General features: G+C 38.3%; 1 protein-coding gene and 2 long non-coding RNA genes across 3 annotated transcripts in view; 2 read left to right on the top strand and 1 right to left on the bottom strand.

The window, feature by feature from the left end:
* LOC134817950 (ubiquitin carboxyl-terminal hydrolase 24-like) overlaps nt 1–5,197 on the bottom strand; it is a 28,684-nt gene extending 23,487 nt beyond the window's left edge. The window contains exons 1-2 of the mRNA XM_063827331.1: nt 4,908–5,197; nt 4,560–4,714 (exon numbers count right to left, since the gene is read on the bottom strand). Of these exons, the coding sequence (XP_063683401.1) occupies nt 4,560–4,714; nt 4,908–5,130 (378 nt within the window). The 5' untranslated portion in view covers nt 5,131–5,197. The remainder of the gene's footprint in view (nt 1–4,559; nt 4,715–4,907) is intronic.
* On the top strand, nt 1,011–2,512 carry LOC134818096 (uncharacterized). The gene is made up of 4 exons (XR_010160607.1): nt 1,011–1,119; nt 1,321–1,436; nt 1,592–1,749; nt 2,364–2,512. It is a non-coding gene; the product is annotated as an uncharacterized LOC134818096 (long non-coding RNA).
* LOC134818097 (uncharacterized) lies at nt 2,756–3,562 on the top strand. Its single transcript, XR_010160608.1, has 2 exons — nt 2,756–2,915; nt 3,167–3,562. It is a non-coding gene; the product is annotated as an uncharacterized LOC134818097 (long non-coding RNA).
* Nucleotides 5,198–22,933: the final 17,736 nt, after the last annotated feature.

The following is a 22,933-nucleotide window of genomic DNA, read 5'->3' on the forward strand; positions in this document are numbered from 1 at the left end:
GACAACCACAGTTATTTCCCTTCCTCAATTTTCCAGTTCACTTGCTCAGTGCTGTCAGTTGTTTTTTGTTTGCCCTGCTATATAAACTTCACTCCGTCATAATCCCCTACTCCCCTATCCAATGAACTGTTTCTGTTACAGCTGCCATTCTGTTGACTGGACCCTAACTTAGTCTCATCATTTTCACTTGATAACTTTATCCGTGTGCACTTTCTCGAAACTCAACTTATCTTTGTCAAGACTCAGCTAATCTCAGAACTAAATGTTGCCTTAACAGACTTACTTGTCACTGCACTGGGCCCTCCTTTAAATGCAAATATCATATGAGCAGCTGATCGATTTATTGCTTGAACTGTGCATCCTTTTTAAAAATATATAAGGTCAATTTTACTATCGTGAAACTTAGTCACTGAAGACAACGCAATCTGGCTGTGCCGGTTCCCCTCTGCCTAAATCACTTAGAATATCCATAGTTAGCAATACTTTTATCGTTTAATGCAGCGATATAGCCAGTTATCAATGCTACATAGTAGATTTTAGCCTGTTCCAATCATCCTTATATCGCGTTAATGGAATTTATGAAATTGCCTACCGTTCAAATCGCTCTCTGTTGTTAGCACCACACTGATTAACTACGATGTTCCAATTTTTTAGAATTATGTCCGACATAATTCTAATTTTTGCTGTTACAGCAGATAGTTATGGTGTAATGGCACGCAGGAATAAGTCATCCCTGTCCTCCAAAAAGCACATGAAAAGGTATTTGGTAAGCTATGTCTTTTCCAATATCAAATCCAATGTATCACAATCTGTGGACTTTCTACTCAAAAACTAGATTGATTAATTGATAATTCATTGCTGATTGTTCACGCGCCCTGTATGGAAGTATATAAATGGTAATCCGCATACTCCAGGAAGAATTGAAGCAATCTCAAAAGAAAAGAAGGGAATCTGGATCCTTCGTCGGATCGTCAAAGAGCTTAGAGGGGAGCTCAACGCTTCACTGGCCATGCAAAGCAGGGAGAGTGACGGAGGCGGAGGCACTGCTGGCTGCTGGAACGGACATTAACAAGCTGGACAGAACGCAGTTTAACCCTTTCATGGACGCGATCAACTCAGGTAAATCATTTGACCGCCTTAACAATATGGGTTTATCTAACATTGGTAATAGTAGCAAGAGGTTTTAGTCATGCGTTTGATTACAGCACAGTGTGAAACCCTGAAGCATACGTCGAGCTCTAAACTCTGTTTTGTCTGATAATCAATTATTTGAATATTGAAGGATTAAATTTGGTAACTTGATGATCACATAATTAACAGGACAGGTCGACTGTGCTAGATGGCTGCTGAGGCAAGACGGTTTAAAGCTTCAGCCCGAGATATGGTCGTTTTGTAGGGAGAGGGTGCTAGAGTCATTGCTAACAGCTTAACAGAAGGTAAAATCCTGAACTTTTGTTCATTGATTAAAAATCACCATCCAGACATACAATCGTTCAGATGTAAAAATTATTTATTCACTATTTTGGATTACATTTAGTTACAGGACTAACATGCGACATCCGTCGTTGACCTTTGTCTTTATTTCAGCAAGGTAGGGAGAGCGATCCATGGCTGTCCCGATAGACCCACTCAGACTCCTGCCGGAAGATACTCCTCCGGTTGATCCAGATGAGACAGTTCTAGCAGATGATCAGTTACAGACTGAAGAACATATCCCACAGATCAATGCGTCAACATCTGCAAATGAAGGTACTTCAATCTGCTCTTCTTGTATATGTCTTTGTGCCTGCGTCTGTGATTGTACTGAAGTGTACTCTGTGTGTTTGTGTCTGTGTCTGTCTTTGTATCGTGTGTGTGTCTCTGATTGTACTGCGTGTGTCTGTAATTGTAATGTAGTGCACTGAAGTGAACTATGTGTGTTTATGTGTGTGTGTCTGTGTGTGTCTGTGTGTGTCTGTGTGTACTGTGTCTGTCTGTGTGTCCGTCTGTGTCTGTGTGTGTCTGTGTTTATGCCTGTGTCTGTGTGTCTATGTCTGTATGTGTTTGTGGGTGTGTGTCTGTGTGTCCTTGTCTGTGTGTAGCTGTGTCTGTCTGTGTGTCTGTCTGTGTGTCCGTCTGTGTCTGTGTTTATGCCTGTATGCCTGTATGTCTGTGTCTCTGTGTGTGTGTGTCTATGTCTGTATGTGTTTGTGGGTGTGTGTATCTGTCTGTGTGTCTGTGTGTGTGTGTGTGTGTGTGTGTGTGTGTGTGTGTGTGTGTGTGTGTGTGTGTGTGTGTGTGTGTGCGTGTTCTTTCATAGAAGTTGTTATTTCCAAGATACGAAGTTCGAAAAGCTAGCATTTAGTAATAGACGGATTTTGCAGCTGATATCAGAATCGACATGATGATGGTACTACACGAGATGCTCATGGAAAAGGTCTCCGTTTGCTTTCCTCCTCCCACGAGCAGTACAAAGTGTGGGTTCAACTTTAATCTGATAGAAGATATCGTATGCGGAACCCAAGCCCGGCCATGTCTGTGCATAATAACGAAAGAAACCGGTAAGTTTCTAATCATGTAAATGTTCGGCCGAACGTTTGCATTCATTTTAGACTAGTGACGAAAATCAACAATCGTTTGCCAGTTTGGTTTGCAAAATCGACAAAAAATAGTCCATTCCCCATGGCCATGATATTAGAATTCTGCCCGTTGAAATCGGCCACTCTGATTTTTATCATTGAACTTCACATTGATGACATGTTCATTCTCTACAGGTTATGCTGCGAGGGCGTTTACCTCGATAGATGTTGAAAATGCCCACAGCATTATAAATCATTTGGACCGCCGAGGGGTCCAAAACTCCTCAATCGAAGAGCTTAGTAGACATGCCAGCAACCTACAGAGACTTCAAATTCTCAGGAAACCTCTCTAGGACGGTAATACATTAACTTGTTTAGTTGATAAATTTAATAAGTAGATTTTGAGTGATGATTACTGAATACAGATATCGAGCCTCGAGGTACCATAAAAAGGGTATATAAACTTATCACTTATGCTTATATGCTTATACTATCAATGAATATCAAATCGCCTTCTCTAGTTATCAAACCCAACATAAGTTAAATCTCTGCCTACAAGGACTATTTGATATTTACAACAGACCGAGTGAATGTCTCAATCTTTTCAGGAAGCTTTATACTCCGACATCCACAATTTACCACGCCCCTGAGATCGACAAAGGTCTTTCTGATAGATTGACTTCCAGCCAATTCGATCTATCGAAGCCGAGTGGGAAGAACAAAGAACTGAAACCCCATGGTCGCAACGATGCTCCTCGCGGACAAGGGAGAGTTAGGGCCATCGGTGGTCACAAGACTGCAGAATATTTATTTTTTAAGCGTTGAGGTTGTCACGAAAGCGTACTGTAACGGGACTATCAGATTTGAGTGATTTGATTTTGTGATTTGCAGTTCACGTGATTTTATTGTGATTTTAGACTGTAAAAACTATAAAGGTTCAAGTTGAACTATCGTCGCCATGATTATGTATTTTGGAACTGTTCACGTTGAAATTGCTTCGTTAATCAGCAGTCTTCCTTGGTTACTTTCTACTGTGTAATGCAGCTACGATCAACGATACTTAGCTAGTACATTCATAGTAACACTAACTGCACTGAGAAGAGTAAAAAATTTGAGCTTTGACGGAATAACATTTCCTTGTTTTTAGATACGGTTACTACTCTAGTGAGGGGTTCATAGCTGATCATTAAGGTCTTACTCACAATAATTTGTGCTCTGATATTGGCCGTACTGACGGCTGTTGAAAAAGCCACTCCATCAGATGCGCGCCGCAAGAGTCCACCCCTGTAGACCCCACTACGTACAAAATTTGAAATTTTCCCAAAAACTTCTGATTAAGCTACCGTAGTTTGTTTTCAATAACTTTTGCAATATTTACAGTAGACCCTTCAAATTTTCACCAAATGTTACTCCAGACATTTCTGCATGGTAACTGTGTCATAGAATTTTAATTTAGGGACCCAATTTTGTGCAACACTCCGGTATCTAGCGACCGGTCGCAGACGTGGTTATTGTATTGTCAACTTCTATTGCACACTGGGCGAGCTATATTTTGAGTACAAAGATAAACTTTACACCAGGTGGAAGCTGAGACGTTTCTCTTTAAGATGATCACCTCACATTCCGTGTATCTGTGACATTGAGATAGTAACGAATCAAAACGTCAAGTTGAACAGGCTACAAAATACGCGCTGAATAAAAGTCCACCCCAGGAGTCCACCCCACGCGCGTAGGGTGATAAATCTTCTAATTGTAGGTATATTAAAGTATATTAAAATGTAGGATTTTTTCCGATTTTGACCCGGGGATATAATTTAATATACTTTAATATGGTTGCCCCCCCCCCCCCCCCCCCCACTTTTGTTTCGAAAAGAGAGACACTGGCAGCGGTCCACTCTACCCAATTATGGGTTTTGGTCAAATTAGTCATTGAAAATAGTTGTACCAGAAACGATTGATTCAACCATAATAACATGAAAAACACAATCCTTCAAACAATACCTCATACAGAAACTTTTTACAGTCATCGTTAGATTGCACAATGTTCTTGTCAGAAAGCCTGGTAGCAGCATTAATACATTTTAAGAGTCCCTCCCCTTCTCTGTAATTCATAGACCAGTTCTCGCTGTATATCCTACTCTTGATATCTTTGAGCACTGAAGATTGGATTTATGATGAAGGCTACATCTATCATGACCATTTCTGAAGGAACGTCTAAAATTGATTACTGTTACCTCACAGTAATCAATAACATCAAGTTTCAGATTTAAAAAAATAATATCAACCCAGCCAAATTCTTAAAATACTGGCCCAGTCAAAGATATAAATGATAGTGACAGCAACAAAAACCTTGGGCAGGAAATTCTTCTTCTTCCACCTCAAATGCTTCAATCTCCATTGGCTGAGTTCCCTTATTTTCTAGATGAGGACCGTACGGGACAACAGCTCTACTTGGATCAGTCAAGTAAGCAACAGCTTCACTGACATCTTTTTTACAGTGTTCAAGTGCAGCGGAGCTTTCCTCGTATCCAAAACCCATGTTAAGCAGTGTACTTAAAGCTTCATCCCCCATTTTTTCAAAGTTCCCAAAAGCTATAGATTATCGACCATGCTATGATTTCATGTCATTTTTCTGTGCTATGTTTAAAGTGGTGAGTCTTAACTTAAAAAGTTAGGATATAGTCAATCAGAGACAAAAGGATTTCGTGGCATGTACGAAATCGCGAAATTTCCCATTTACCGCGACAAATTTTATGTATAGTTTAATGTTTAGCTTGTTAAATTTCGCGGTACCGCAATTTTTGGCCAAGATAATCGCGAAATCCTTTTGTCCCTGTAGTCAATACCTAAAACTCCTAAGATTTGTGGCATTTTTGAATGATAAACGCTTTTTTAATACACAGCATCAGCATGAAGAAAAAAACTAATTAAAAAAGATCTAAAAATAAATAATTATTATTACAAATAAAATCTCATTCCCTGTATTAAAATTGACTAATATTCTGGTTCGGCAAGGCACTCTTCAACCATTGCTAAAAGATATGGATCCTCAAGGGCAGCAGCGCGCCGCTCTTTGTCATTTATCTGCTTGTTGACTGATTCTTCTTTTTCATGGAATCCAGGCTCTACAAAAACATCTATTTTATTCTCTTGTCCAAGTTCCCTTTGTAACTTTGTTTGTATGCACAACCCTGAAATATCAGCATCACACATTATGACGGTATATGTAAATGCAACCATCGCAGATGGAAGTAATTTTTTACAAAAACAGAACATTTCAACTGATTTTAAGACACATCTGTACTCTGTAGTCATCAATCCGCATCAATTTAAACTATTTCAAGAGTGAACCCTACGATGAAATGCTAGTAGCTTACCAATCATTGTAGCCAACGAGCAGTGTGTTATTGTGGGTTTGAAATAAATAGTAATAATATCATTAGAAACTGTTATTTTCTCCTCGGAGATGATCCCAAGGTCTTCAAGCGTGTTGGGAAATTCAGGGTCTTTTATGTCTCTTAGCAAATCTGTTATGAATATTGATTTAGAATTGATAATATACCATTGTGATAATTTATGTGAGGAACTTATAACTTTCGGCTACCTTGTGGTAACTTTTAAAACCTAATATCTACAGCTGAAAATACATGTCTTGTTAGAACTGCGCTCAACACATTCAGAAGTTCCAACTTTACATTTTAAACTTTACATTAAAATAATAAAAGTAGCTTACCATATATAGAACAAGCGTTCATTCATTTCCTGGATCTAAATGAGTGGTTTATATCAATAAACACTAGGTAGTTGATATAAATATGAATAGTCAATCTTAAAATAGTGGGGATAATCCCTACCACACAGGAACTCAAATTTGGGATAGTGGGGGGGGGGTATGCAACGACCATTAATGACCATTAATGACCATTAATGACCATTAATGACCATTAATGACCATTAATGACCATTAATGACCATTAATGACCATTAATGACAATGTCAGTTTTGTCAAAATTTCATCTACTGACATTAATGGTCCTGTTTTTTCCGGCACTTCTCAGAGCGAAAAGGACGGACGCCTGCATCACTTAGACCCTACCTTAAGTTAACTAACTACAAGTATATGTTATTATTTTACATTTACAATTAGAGATTCGAAAGAGAAAACTTAGAATAGAATCTTCCGTGGTTAGGCAGACCTTCCAGAATATCACTTGAGAGGATTCCAGAGTGAGCTGAGTTAGGGATTACATTTATTAAGTTCGAATAATAATAATAATAATAATAAGGGCCCCCGCTCAGAACACCAGAGCTAGTGAGTAGTGGGTCCGAGGCTGATACTCGTGGTCAGCACCCCCGGGGTCGGTAACGGCAGCAGTCCATTGGATGGCTGCCGGCTAGAGCTACTCACTCCCTGGCATTGCCAGATGTCTTCTTCCTGAGGTTCAGTTATAGCACAAAGTTTAAACTATTAACACTGTTAGTTCCCCCGTTACTAGTCCAAGTAACGGGCTAGAACTTGACCAAACAGCTGGTGAAACACCTGTAGACCACCAGAACCTCAGGCTCTATTGTCCTTCTCAACATCATTTAATGTTATCGTGAGATTTTGTAATTGCTTAAAATTCATGTTTAGGAAGGAACAAAAAAAAAAGAAAGAAAACTACAAAAAAAGTTAAAAACAAAAAAGACAAAAAAAAGCACAAAATGGAAAAACCAAGAAAAGTATATATGTGACTGAAACAGCAGTATTTTAAGATTTATCCCCTTATTATATATTTATTCGTTATCATAGCAGCATAGACTGTCAGTACTGAAAGATTCTCCATCCTTAGTAAATAATTACTATTTATAGTGTTACCATTTACCATATCCATTGTATTAGTAATTACATTGTAATTGAAATTATATTATATATATCCTTGTATTTGGTGTTACTTGTCCCCCGGTTAATTCCCTTTCTTGCCTCTCGTTGGTGAAAATCTTTTATCCATCTGCTCTAGCTCTTGGTTTCTTGACTAGGTGCAATTGACACCTAGTGGTTTTCTTTCCGGGCATGTTGGCTCTATTACCAGAGCCAACCATCCCGCTCTGGTTACAGAAGGAGACTCCGGTCACTGTGGGATGATGCCGGACTCTTCACTTGTACAGAACAAAGATTGGCAGACCAAGCAAGGTCAATCAGAAATAATAATCTCCTCTCAGACATAGAACTACTGGAGATTCGAGGTACTCTTCCACCTAGCGTAGTGGAAGAGGCTCCAACAACGACAACTCAAGCTCTACCCACAGTCTCCCAAGCAATCAGGACGTTGAGGGATGCAACTATCCCAACTGTTGCCGCCGAAAAACTCACCCCCACCGCAACGGTACCTGATTTTGACAAGGAGGCAATCATTGAGCGGCTAAAAACCCTCTTAGAAGACCCTTCAGTGATAGAAACCAAGCCCCTGAGACATGTGAACAGAAAGAAGCTTATGGAGGAAACATCTCTCATCAACTCATGTATAGCAGAGATTCCTACTTCTTCAATCACTGAAACCAACACTCTATTGCTTGCAGGAGCACATTTAGTCAGCGAAAGACTTGGTGAAAAACCTGCAAATAAGAATACAGAGAAGCGGAAAACTCCGCTATGGAAAAAAAGATCGAAGATAAGATTACCCAGGTGAGGAAAGACATCTCTTATCTTGAGGAGAAGAAGAAAGGTATTACCCTTAAACAAAAAATACTAGAAGGGCTCAACAGACGTCACCCCCTGTTGAAGAAAAAGGGTATATCATGCATCATTGAGGAGCTCAAGCAACGTCTTCGTGCAAAAGCAGCTAAGATAAAGAGATTTAATAAAAGATGCGAACGATACCACCAGAACAAGTTGTTTGGAAACAACCAGAGGCAGTTCTACAGAAACCTTCAAACAAACCCTGAAGAACAGGATATCTCCCACCCTGAGGCTGACAAGGATTCTTGTTTGAAGTTCTGGAAGAACATATGGGAGCAGCCGGTTGAACATAACAGTGATGCTGAATGGTTACCGGATGTCAGAACAGCACTAGCCTCAGCAGATGAACAGCGACAGTTTGTTATAAACTAACACCCTGGTTGCAGATAGAGTGAAGAAAATGACCAATTGGTCCTCTCCTGGTACAGACGGACTGCATGCTTATTGGATAAAGCACTTTAAAGAACTCCACAATAGGATTGCAGATCAACTTATGAATTGCCTAACCAATGCTGATATCCCAGACTGGATGACATTGGGACGCACGTACCTGCTCATAAAAGACCACTCCAAAGGACCCATCCCAGGCAATTTCAGACCTATTACATGCTTATCAGCTATGTGGTTCAAACTGTTCACTGGTCTAATCTCAGATTCCATATACAACCATTTAGACCAGCAAAAACTCCTCCCCCCTGAGCAGAAAGGGTGCAAGAAGAAGAGCAGAGGATGTAAAGAACAGTTAATGATAGACAAACTCATTCTGAAGAACTGTAAACGAAGGAAGCGGAACCTGAACATGACGTTTATAGACTACAAGAAGGCGTATGATAGCGTCCCACACTCTTGGATTCTATCTTGTTTGACCATGTGTGGTATCTCTTCATCCATCATAGATCTGTTTGAAGCCTCCTTCAAACAATCGTATGTTAACCTGATGCTTGGTAAAGTTTCCCTTGGGAGAATTAAAATTCCAAGGAGACTCAGTATCACCTATTCACTTTATCATGAGTCTTATACCCCTGTCCATTCTTTTGAATAAGCATGACATAGGATACTCTCTGGAGAAGGGAGGTCGACCGAAAGTGTCACATAGGCTATACATGGACGACCTCAAGTTGTATGCCGAGAGTGAAGACGAAATGCAAACACTGGTTAATACCACAGCAGAGTTCAGCAGTGACATAAAAATGGAATCCGGGCTAGAGAAATGTGCCGTGGTGAAGGTGAAGAAGGGAGCAAGAGCCGTTTTCGAAGGCATCTCCCTACCCACAGGTGAACAGATCCATGAGTTGGAGGACGAGGGCTATAAGTATCTGGGAATACTAGAAGCCAATGATATACTGCACAAAGAGATGAAAGCACTGGTTACAAAAGAGTATATCAGAAGAGTTAAAAAGGTTTTAAAATCCCAGCTTCATGGCAGGAATAGTATACAAGCAATTAACACCTGGGCTGTACCTGTGATAAGATATGGAGCTGGAATTCTCTCATGGAATGCTGGAGAGACCAAAGCATTAGATGTCAAGACCCGGAAACTGATGAGGATAAATGGAGCTCACCAACCCCAAGGAGATGTTGATCGGTTATACGTAAGCCGTCAACTGGGTGGCCGTGGGCTACATAGTATAGAGGAAGTCGTAAAGAGAGAGGAGAATGCACTCACCACTTATGTGGTGAGAAGTAGAGACCCAGAACTGATTGCTCTGAAGGACTACTTTGTCAAAGACAAGATACTCTTGGGTGAAGCGATCAGTTAAACAAAAATTCAGTTAAACAAAAATTCAATTTTATGCCATTTATTACAGAGTAAACAAGTTTACAATAAATCAATTTGATATTTAAAGGAATCCTAATTCAATGTGTAGTATGGTTGTCACTCTTTAAATAGATTAGATATAGGTTGACGGGGCAAAGGAGTGTTCGTGCTGTTCGCTATTGCTCACACCAAACGGCAACCTAGTAAAATTTTTGTATGGACACCGGTCTCCATCACGATACAAAATTAGGATTGTAGAATTTATTGGATAACTTTTAGTGCAGTGGAGGAAGCGGTGTGGTGCATTAATAGAGTGACAGCCTACTGATTTAGAGTTGTTTTTACGTGAGCATAATGGGTATATTTTTGGACCTAAAGGCTTTACTATGGCAACTTTAAAATTGGTTCTTTTAATCATTTATTAAATATCACTTAAAAAATATATAAATCTGGAATCTGTTCACACTGTGAACCAGTCCTATAAAATAAAATAAAAACCTCTTAAATCAAATATTTAAAACGTCTCAATAATGAAAATAGTCATACAATTAAGAAATTTACCAAATTCTTAATATCTACCTTAAGAGAAAAATACCTACCTAAGTCAATGTCTACCTGTAATACACTAAATATTAGGTTAAATACATAGGTGGTGGAGTCAGCACACATTTACCAAAATCAAAAAGATAGAGCAAGATATCGACCGAACACAACGCGAGGAAATCCGCAAGGAGAAGTGGACTGCTAAAGTGATGCACGGACAGTTCCCAAGGCAGATGGTGGGTATAGCGGACCCGGTAACCTCTTGGAACTGGCTCACTCAACAAGACTTGAAGAAGGAGACAGAAGGATTGTTGATAGCAGCCCAAGACCAAGCACTTAGGACGAATTATGTGAAGCACAGGATTGACAAAACACCTGGCTCTTCTCCCCTCTGCAGACTCTGCAGAAATCATTAAGAGACAATATCTACCACATACTGAATGGGTGCCCAAAACTTTCACAGACAGAATATAAGTGTCGGCATGACAAAGTAGCTGCCGCATTGCACTGGAGTCTGTGCAAGGAATACGGCTTCCCACGCAGTAAAAGGTGGTACGAACACCGGGCAGAGAAGGTGCTGGAGAACGAAAAAGTCAAGATATTGTGGGACTTCCATGTCCAGTCGGACCACGTTATCGAACACTGCAGACCGGATCTCCTCCTGGTAGACAAGGTAACCAACGCAGCAACCATCATTGACGTTGCAGTCCCAGGAGATACCCGGATCCTGGATAGAGAACAAGAAAAGATACTGAAATATCAAGACCTAAAAAGAGAAATTAAGAAGAACTGGAATTTACGAAAGGTCACAATCGTCCCTGTGGTGATAGGCGCATTAGGAACTATCACCATTAACTTTCGTAAACACCTCGACGCAGTCCACTGCAATCTGAGCATCTCTAATCTCCAGAAGACAGCTCTGCTTGGATCAGCCAGAATTCTCAGGATGGTCTTAGACATATGATATTTTTGAGAGTATAATACACTGTAGATCTACTCTATATTTAGTTTATTCTTCACTGGTTACTGTAATAAACACTTTTTACCTGGTCCTCTTATATCTCTTCCCTTGCTATGCAAGCCCTGTCTCTTGTTTATACAATTTTTAACCCGTATATTGGGTAGACTGTGTATTTGTTATGTATTTTATATTATACAGTTTTGTGTACAAGTAATTATTGTTATTTACTGGACTAAGGGGTATACATGTGTTGGAGTTTTTCTCTTATTTTTCTTCTCTTGCTCTGCATGCCCTGATTCTTGTATAAACATGATGTTTGTTTAAATATTGTATATTATTGTATTGATTGTGGTATTTTGTGGGTCAGATTCAGCAATACCCAATGGGTACTTGCTGAATCACTGTTTTATACACTCTGTAGCCAGTCCCTGTGTTCTGTCCCTTGCCCTGCAAGCCCTGTTTCTTGATTATACAGCATTTGTTTATCGTGTATTACATTGTAGTATGTAATAAACATTTGTAGTAGTGTAGGATTGTTTGAATTTCTTTTTGCTAGGTTCTATAATATTTGTTTGTATAATTTGTGATTGTTTCTCCCGGTTTTCTTCCCTTGCGTAGCAAGCCCTGTCTCTTGTAAAAACAACCTCGAAAGATTTGTAGATACACATAGTCTCTACACCTTTACCCTCTGGTCCCTAGGGTCAGCTGATCCCGGGCCAGAGGAAAACTACCGACTGCCAAGGTTTGACGCCTAGGCAGTCGAGACCTCTTATTGAGACCCTTTATAATAATAATAGGATTATGGCCACATAGCCATCTCGACAAAACTTGAAACCCAACTGCACTCTACGCTATTGCAGTTCGCACAATATTTTCAAAAAGAAAAATGTTCCTATCCGGAACATGTAATGATTAATTATTTTAAGGACGTTAACATGTAGTTCTGAATTTATTAATCAAGATACATTGATTCCTCGGTATTTAGCAATCAATAGGTTATTAGACATGAAATATGCATATGAATCATGCTCACATGTATTTATTTTTGACATCAAGGTTTCGCTGAGATCCCAGAAGTGACCCTTTGACGATGCTCCACTCGCTATCAGTTCATTTTTATAACATTGAAGTCGAGCTTTGAATGCGTCTACTGAACTGGCTTCTTTAACCGAACTTGGTACTTTGTTCCAGTAATTGGCAACCCGGTTACTGAGGACCTGATTTCCTCCGAATGTAATGAAGAACAAATTTTGCGGCCACGGGATTTAAACCAGATAACAGTTGGTGACTTATAGTTATCAATAATAATAATTCAAAGGGCAATTTAGGAGTATCAGATCGTATCAATAGTAAAATAACAATCAATAATAAAATAATAATAACACGGGTATTAAAATTAAATACTTCGTTCCCGTTCTTATATCATATCAAGATTTATGTTTTAGCCAAATCATTATGCTAGTCGATTATATAGTAATTACACAGTAGATGAACTTATTCAACTTTAGCACTTCATGAAATACATCGTCATCAGTCTGAATCGGACAACAAAAAAGCTGATCTTTTCCTAGGATTAGATAGAACAATTCGTTTACAGTTCAATACTCTGCCTTCGGCAGTTTTGACCCAAAATCGAGCACTGTCATCATGATAGGGACAAATTGATGCGGCAGGAATTCGTCTAGATCTGCAGTTGCCCTTTTTTGAAGCAGAGACACTCATTGATAAGATGGTATAGTTAGGGAGGGTATGTAATGGCGTTGGATTAGTTTGTTAGAAGCAATTTGACTTCAAGAATCACTAGTTGGAAGCCTAAACTAAAGGATTTTTATAGGTGGCAATTTTTATTTTGGCGGGAACACCCCTATACGGGCCACGCCCTTTTTCAGGGTTTCGCGGTCACTCGAATTTTTGTATTTCAGCCCAGGAAGGTCTTAAAGACTATTCCGATACATCAAAATGTGCCTAATAGCCACATTTATATACAACTTATGAAGCAACATATACCTTAAAATGCTTCGTTTCGGAAATATGGCCGAAAAACAGTTTTTGGCTTGACGCAGTTCATAATTTCCGTGATTTTTGGCATTTCCGCCTAGGAAGGTCGTAGAGACTATTCTGATACATTAAAATGTACATAATGGCCACATTTATATACAACTTATAAAGCAACATATACCCTAAAAGACTTATTTTCGGAAATGTGGCTGAAAAACGGATTTTTGCCAAGCGAACAATCACAATCAAAGAAACAAGAAATTCAATGAAACAAGAAATTTAATTTTAGCACATTTTACAGAATAAAAAGATGTAAAACAATTCATAAAATATAATGCCCATTTGGTGTATGACTTTTTGTCCTTGACTGCTAGTTTGGTTTTGGAAGGACAGGTAACTAACGGGGCAAGGAATGCGCGTGCCTGAAAGCTTTTGCACACACCGGAACGCTAGTTCAGTTAGGTTTTTAGAGACAGAGCTCATTTTAGGACTAGAAGAAATTTGTTAGTAGACATTAGGGGTTCTGTTTATAGTTGTTACTATAGGTTGCAGTCTTGTTGTGACAAAAAGTCTACACTAAAACATGCTTTAGTTTAAATTGTGTGGTTCAAGGATATAAAATGTGGCTTCAAGGTGGATATTAAAGAGCTTGCGAAAGATTATGGCCTTTGTATCAATGGTTATAATAAGCTATAAATATCTTAAACTATACAGTGCTAATTAAAAATTTCTTTATACTTCATTCTCAGATTAGATTTAAAAATTCAAAAAATATACATTTATTTTATTAATACCTTCTCACACATTCTTTACTCACAGGACAAGACTTGGAATACAGTAGCCTAGAGGAATATAATTGAGATGTGTGTGAACAGCCAGTTATAATGTTTGGAAAATAATATTTGTGCAGTCAAAATCTTTTACGGTCCAATCAAGCAGGGCGTGGTTATGCTGATTGGCTAATAGCGCACTTTTAAGTTTTCCTCGCAAGCACATTACACTAGTAGTAAAGTCAGTCATTCTGAACTTTGGGGTTAAAATGTTAAAAATTTTGGTTGACCTAGTGTTGTGGTTGTCAGGTGGGTCTACCTGACAGATAAGAAGGCAGGGTTTCCTCGACGAACATGTGTAACCCTCATACTATATATAAAGCGAGATGATATATATATATTTATCAGTGCCATTTTACTGACACCACGGCATCAACTTTAACGCGAATTTCTGCAAAAACCGTAAAAGATATACAACTGAAACTTTTTTGACTGGGTCAAATGCCTTAATGGCCACCAAATCAGCATGAAAAAATAAAAAATAGGCCAAGAAATAGGAGTTTTAGAGCCCAAAATTTGGTACCCCAAGTGGTGTCAAAAATGCGAATTAAATAGGTAATAATTGTTTTAGTCTCTTGAGTCTTGACACCATTTTAGGGTTAGACGGGTTCCTGCTAGTATTCACTAATGGGCTATTGGACTGTTAACTAGAAAGGTCTTAAAGACTCATGAGCAACACAGCATTTTTCACAAGATGTAAGATAACTCACTTTGTGTCCAGAAACACCTAAAAAAATTGGAGAACGATCTACTTTATTGGGCATCTCTCTTAATGGGCCAGGCCAGCAGCATATTTGTGTCTTACGAAAGGGCAATTTTTCAAAATTACGGTTTCTTTAGTAAAGTTCAATGGGTCAGTTGCTAACAGCAAATTGTTCGCAATTGCCGACTCATGCACATCATATACTCAAAAACGCTCACTTTAGGAGTCGTTAATAAATAACTACTACATTATTTGTGAAAAGTGAAAACTCCAACAATTTTTCCTTGGCACCAATTTAAATAAAATGTGTGACGTGCCAGACCAAAATTCAACTGAACAAATTTGTATTTATTCATGCCATGAAACCATGATATATGTGTCAAGAATACCGGACCTAAAATAAATCGGCACTAGATCCGGGCCAGATTGTTGCTTGACTGCTGACCAGTACCCCACTTTATAATTATGATTGATTTCGCTGCCTCGACCAATATTGGTCTGTTATTTCTGGATTGAGATCTGTTGGCCGCAGTTTTATTTAGCTAATTTCCTATAATACCGCAGTGGTTTGGTTCCCACTTCAGAATGACCCCACATTCTTTTTTTTAGTCGCATAGATATTCCCGTCGTATGATAATGTGTGTCATTCCCTCGTTTTTTAATCAAGTGGTGACTGGCTATTTCTTCTGTTATTTCAGCTGTGAGCTGCCTCGAGATCTTATCTGGGGCATGGGCACAAATACTAGAACATTGGAACTGTAATTCTAGAACCTCAGATTAAGGTTACTTGGCAGAATAGCATTAGCAGGGTTCGAAATTTGACTGAGGACATTCAGGTAACATACCAGGTTCATATTACCAGTTGAGGTGAATCTTAATTTCGGCATGCAATGCCTTTAAATAAGTTATAAGCTTATAGTAGGATCACGGGGTTTATATAATAGAAGGTCTCAAGATGCTGATTTAGCTATTTAGGTTTCACATGTGAAATTTTTCCAGCTTTGGGTAAAGTGGATTTTAGAGCGGGGAGGGGTCTAAATGACCAAAATCTGAACGATCTCTTACTGACGGGACACTACGGGACAAGGGAAGGATCTCGGGCCTAATAGCTGTTTTTTAATGAGAGGCTGGAGTTTGGACCTAGATGGTCAACGTGAGGATAGCATGAGGATTTAGGATGCTCTGCCTGCCTTTCGTGAGGTCTTGTAACCCCGAAAGCTGGTATATCTTATCTAAATTAACCTTGGTTACATCCCGTTTCGAAAATATAATTAGATTTATAGGTCCAATATCAAGCAAAAGTCTGATCTACGGTACTGATGTTACACTTACATGATCTATGACGCGAGGATCTCCGAAGTCCGATCTTAAAGTTGGATCTCAGAGCCAAAAAGAGGAACCAGAGCCTTGGTTCTTCTCTTTGAGAGTCAAACAAGGAATTCGGTGTTATCAACTCAAACTCGGATTTGTAGCACAATTGAAAAGTCAAAGAACAAAAATCTTAATGAATTTCCCGACATCCTAAAATTAATATCAGGTCGTATTCGATTCAGTGGCCCAAACTCCAGTAGGTTACAAGACTTAAGTACAAGTCGAGGAACACTTTGATTAAGAATGATCCTTGTCTAGTTGGAGTTTTCGCATATCATGCAGTAGTTATCTACTAATCACTCCTAAACTGAGCGTTTTAGAGTCGAATATCGAACCCTGCCGTTCGGCCAAGTAATCTTAATCTGAAGTTCTAGAATTACAGTTCTAATGTTCTAGTACTAATGTATTGTGCCCTAGATAAGATCTCGAGGCAGCTGTAATAACAAAAGAGCTAGCCAGTAACCACTTGATTAAAAACGAGGCAATGACACACATTAAGACATTATCATACAATGGGAAAATCTATGCAAACCAAACCACAGCGGTATTACTATTATGGTAAATGAGCTAAATTAAACTGCAGCCAACAGATCTTAATCCAGGGATTACAGACCAATATTGGTCGAGGCAGTGAAGTCAATTATAATTATAAAGTGGGGTACTGGTCAGTGGTCAAGCGACAATCTGGCCCGGATCCAGTGCCGAGTTATTTTAGGTCCCCTATTTTTAGTACATATAATGGTTTCATGGAATGAATAAATCAAAAGTTGAATTTTGGTCATTACATTTTGGCTAAATTGGTGCCAAGGAAAAATTGTTGGAGTTTTCACAAATCATGTAGTAGTTATTTATTAATGACTCCTAAAGTGAGCGTTTTTGAGTATAGTATGATGTGCAGGAGTCGGTAATTGCGAACAATTTGCTTTTAGCAACTGACCCATTCACCTTTACTAAAGAAACCGTAATTTTGAAAAATTTCCCTTTCGTAAGACACAAATATGCTGCTGGCCTGGCCCATTAAGAGAGATGCCCAATAAAGTAGATCAATCTCCAATTTTTGTAGGTTTTTCTGGACAGAAAGTGAGTAATCTTACAAATGCTGTGTTGCTCATGAGTCTTTAAGACCTTTCTAGTTAACAGTCCAATAGCCCATTTGTGAATATTGTCATTGTTCGCTCGGCAAAAATCCGTTTTTCAGCCACATTTCCGAAAATAAGTCTTTTAGGGTATATGTTGCTTTATAAGTTGTATATAAATGTGGCCATTATGTACATTTTAGTGTATCAGAACAGTCTATACGACCTTCCTAGGCGGAAATGCCAAAAATCACGGAAATTATGAACTGCGTCAAGCCAAAAACCGTTTTTTCGGCCATATTTCCGAAACGAAGCATTTTAAGGTATATGTTGCTTCATAAGTTGTATAAATGTGGCTATTAGGCACATTTTGGTGTATCGGAATAGTCTTTAAGACCTTCCTGGGCTGAAATACAAAAATTCGAGTGACCGCGAAACCCTGAAAAAGGGCGTGGCCCGTATATGGGTGTTCCCGCCAAAATAAAAATTGCCACCTATAAAAATCCTTTAGTTTAGGCTTCCAACTAGTGATTCTTGAAGTCAAATTGCTTCTAACAAACTAATCCAACGCCATTGATATTCCTGACATATCCTCCCTAACTAGTACCGAGGCAACGAAGGGGACGTTTAGCCTTTTTTGGAACAACGGTAGCACTTAATGAGTCGCCCTTTCGAATTGTTCGACGTGCTTAGAAGAATTTTTGCAGCCCGGTTGGTATGGCACAGAACCCTCGAAACAGCCGGTACCAAAATATTTCGATCTCCAACTTTTATTTCCAAATATCGTCTTACCAAAATTACATTGCTAAAAAACGCTTTATCAACTTATATAGTAGTGGAAAGTATGTAAATTAGATTCATTTTAACTTGGTTGTTTAGGCCAATATATTTAAGATAATTTTTAAACTTTAGTAGATATATTTTTGATGATGTGTGATGATGTTTGTGTCATTATATTTTGATTTGATTTGATTTATTAGGCGAATATTAATTCGTTTTCTCAAACGAGACTCTGGCAATCTATATAGGGGGCTGTGAGAAACTTTATAGAAGTGATACAAAGTGATCATAATTGTAAATTTCTTGGACATGTTGCTTCCAAGATAGTTCAGAATTTCAATTATTTAATGACCATTAATGACCATTGATGACCATTAATGACCATTAATGACCATTAATGACCATTAATGACAATGTCAGTTTTGACAAAATTCCATCTACTGACACTAATGGTCGTTGCATGACCCCCGGATAGTGGCGTAAAGTGAACTTTACACATCCCTTATTTTCCCACCTATTAAATCTTTAATGAACATTCCATGACTTAAATCATATTTCCCATAATAGTACTAGTGTGAAAGGTTCTATAACTCTCAGTACTCATATTGTTACAAGAAACAAGTCACATGAATAATATATTAATTCAAGCTGGTTTCAACTGTTAAGGGCCTTTTAAGAAAAAGCTTAAAGTGTAAAGTGATCAAAAAATATGTAACTCTTCCTGACACATTCCAAAAATAACTATCGATGCTTGACGAATCAAAAATATTATTTTTCTTAAACTCTCCCAGTTTGATTCTTAGAAGGGCCAGGGGAAGGCCTTCATAAAAATTCTTCCGAAATGGAATGTACAGTTGTTTCTGATAAAAGGGAGTAATATCTATAAGCTACTTTTGGTCCTTTGAAAAAATATTGTTCCTAGCTAGATATATCGCCGATCAAAGGTCAGCGCTTGTGTGCAACATCGTATTCATGATCTCAAATTATTTGTTATATATAGTGTGTTGAAAGTATTTTTAAAAGTACTAATTTGAGATCATGAATAATACGATGTTGTCACATTGAATAATTCCTTTCCTGATAAAAGGGGGGGTATCCAATGGTGAAAAATTGTGTAAAATGGTGAAAAACAGTGTTCATGATTTTGATGGTGAATTGGGTTTACAAATTGTAAAATTTCACCATTTTTCGACATTTTTCACCATTTTTTCGATGAATATATTTGCCTTCTAGTTCAAGTGTTTGAGGACATAAAGAAACAATTAAACATGTGTTTCATTAAATTTAAAGTAAGTCTAGGTTTTACAATTCGGAAACTCGAGTCACCAAAACTATCAAGCACCATTTTTCATCAAAACTAGTGAACACTGAACATGATGAGAAAGGTACATTGAAAATGGTAACTTGAAGTGAAAATGGTGCAGTGAGAAAGATACATTCATAATGGTACCTTTTTCAAATGATTGCGCTCTAGTGTAATTTTGACACAGTAGCTATTTGTAAAACTGATTACGGGGGGATTTCAAACAGATACAACCACAACGATGCTCCAATACTTAATGTCAATAAAGGCACCAAATCATAATGTCTCACCATCTTATCAAGAACTGAACAACATCTTACAGGACTGCCAATTTAGTTTCTCACCAAAGTGGATTCCAAAATTTCTTGTAGGATCACTCATTTTTCTTCCAGCATACGAGCTCTGTGAACATTTGAATCATTTCTCCCCAGAGTGAGTTTTTATGTGTTTAGTAAGATGCATTGCTAGTCTTGCAGCATATGAACACTCAGAACATTTGAAGGGTTTATCACCTGAGTGAGTTCTCATATGTACAGTAAGATGACCTGCTTGTCTTGTAGCATATGAACACTCTGAACATTTGAAGGGTTTATCACCTGAGTGAGTTCTCATATGTCTAGTGAGATGACCTGCTTGTCTTGCAGCAAATGAACACTCAGAACACTTGAAGGGTTTCTCGCCTGAGTGAGTTCTCATATGTACAGTAAGATCACCTGCTTGTTTTGTAGCATATGAACACTCAGAACACTTGAAAGGTTTCTCTTCAGAGTGAATCTTTTCATGTTTTATAAGTGTTCTCGAATATGCTGCACTGAATGTACACTGTGAACACCTAAATGGTCTCACAGGCGGACTCTCACTAGGAGACAGAACTAATGTCCTCTGAGGATCTGTTCCAGTCAAGTTATCTGAAGTATCAAAGTAGTCAGGTACTTCTGGGCTGCTATGACCATGGTGTTGTTTTACATGTTCTATTAACTGAGTGTCTGAGTAAACATGTTCAGCACAAACTGGACAGATAAAAATAGATGGTTTATCTGATTCAGATGTAAGTTCTTGTTTTATTGTACAATTTGATATTGTTTTATGTTCTTTAATGTGCTCAACAAAGTAGTCTTCTGAAAAGTAATGTGCTCCACACATTGGGCAGAGGAAACCGTTTGACTTTTCTGGGTTCTCCACTCGTTCTGATTTGATCTCTTGTTTACAGTCTTTAGACATTCTGAGATATTGAAATATTTATCACCAACTCAATACACAATCAATAAATTCAACATGTGTTTCATTATATTTAAAGTATGTCTAGATTTTACAATTCGGGAACTCGATTCACCAAAACTATCAATCACCATTTTTCATCAAAACTAGAGAACATGGTGAGAAAGGTACATTGAAACTGGTAACTCTAAGTGAAAATGGCGAAAGTTACATTAAAACTGGTAACTTTTAGTAACCACTGAAGATGGTGAGAAAGGTACATTGATACTGGTAACTTTTGGTGAACATGGCGAGTAAGCTACATGAAAACTGGTAACTTTTGGTGAACATGGCGAGTAAGATAAATAAAAACTACAGGGTGGCCCAAAAGTAACTGCCCACACGCAACCCTTTAATAACTCACGTAATTCTTCTTAGAATTGCACCGAAATTTCAGAGATTATAGATATGGGTCAAACTTAGATTTCCTGAAAGTTTCGTCAAATTTAATTAATTACAGTGGGTGTGGCATGCCAATCCCTCTTTTTCGATATTGTCACCATAAAGTGAGAACGCTTTCGGCGAGGAACTTTAAAGTTTCTAGACATGTTTGGTTTGATAATTGAAGTGCTTTCCCAAAATTTCAAGTTGGTTGTTTACAATTTAACCGTTATGACCCTTTTAAGATATTGCAGATACATGATCTTGGCACTTAATCAGTGATTTCAATGAAACAATAAGTTATTCACTAGCGAGCAACAATGAGACTCATTAGGCGGTGACGAGCATGTTGGTGGATGACAATCTGATCACTTTGCTTAAAACCGAAGAAATTTGCGTTATAGCGCTTCGGTTGCTGTCCTATAAGCAGTTTCCAACCAAGTAGGACATTGTATTGATTGAGTTGCTGGATCACGTATCTACAAGATTTTAAAAGGGTCATAACTCGGTTAAATTATAAATAACCAACTTGAAATTTTGGGAAAGCACTTCAATTATCAAACCAAACATGTCTAGAAATTTTTAAGTTCTTAGCTGGAAGCGCTTTCACTTTATGGTGATAATAGCGAAAATGGGGATTGGTGTGCCACACCCACTGTAAATTAATATATTTGACTAAACTTTTAGGAAATCTAAGTTTGACCCATATTTATAATCTCTGAAATTTCTGTGCAATCCTAAAAATATTAGAATATTAGAATATTAGAATCTTAGAAAAATTACGTGAGTTATTAAAGGGTTGCGTGTTGGCAGTTACTTTTGGGCCACCCTGTAGTTTTTATTTATCTTACTCGCCATGTTCACAAAAACTTACCATTTCTGATGTACTTTACTCGCCAAGTTTACTTAAAATTGCCATTTTTGATGCTTGCAGTATATAGCGCGCGCCCATCGTCCGGCGGTAACAGCCTTTTTACTTTAGCATTTTAATGTTTAAGAGAAGAGCGCCTGAAGTGGCGCGAACGCACAAGTTTTATAACCTTCTGGTCTTACTTTTGATTATGCACTTTCTTAGTACATCGCGTTTTTTAAAGAACAGCTGGTAATAATAACAAACAAAGCAAGCTTAAATATTAAATTCATGCGACTAATCATGTTTGATGACTAAAATCCACATTTTAGAGAAAAAATTTGAAAATTCAATTAATTATTGAATATATAAATCAAGCGTTACATTTCATTTTATCAGTGACCCCCATTGTCGTTTTACTAAATAGTATTTATAGCGTTTCTACAATACATGGGGCCGCGTTGCTCTATCCAGAGCCCTTGCACTTGCGGTAGCGCGCGCCCGCACCTCACTTGTGAAACAAACGCGCCCGCAGCGGCGCGAAAGCACATGGTTAGGTGAAGGGGCCGCGAACTTGTGCGCGGCGGGTCATACAACGTGTGACAAACATTTCAGCCATGCACAATTACAGTAACACATTCTGATATACTGATTGATAAATGATACTGCAATATTTACTGGGCGGCGCTCAGCCTGTCATTCCGCCGAATCTTTATTCGGGCTGAGTGATTTACGTCCTCCATCGCCCTTTAAAAAAGTGCGAATGCTCTGCATTGGATGTTGGAACGCACGTGACTCGCATTCACGTGATCGCTCTTGACGGATGTTACTCGTCTAAATTTCT

The sequence above is a fragment of the Bolinopsis microptera genome, chromosome 7, assembly GCF_026151205.1.
Source record: "Bolinopsis microptera isolate Bmic1 chromosome 7, MBARI_Bmic_1.0, whole genome shotgun sequence".
In the NCBI taxonomy this organism is placed as follows: domain Eukaryota; kingdom Metazoa; phylum Ctenophora; class Tentaculata; order Lobata; family Bolinopsidae; genus Bolinopsis; species Bolinopsis microptera.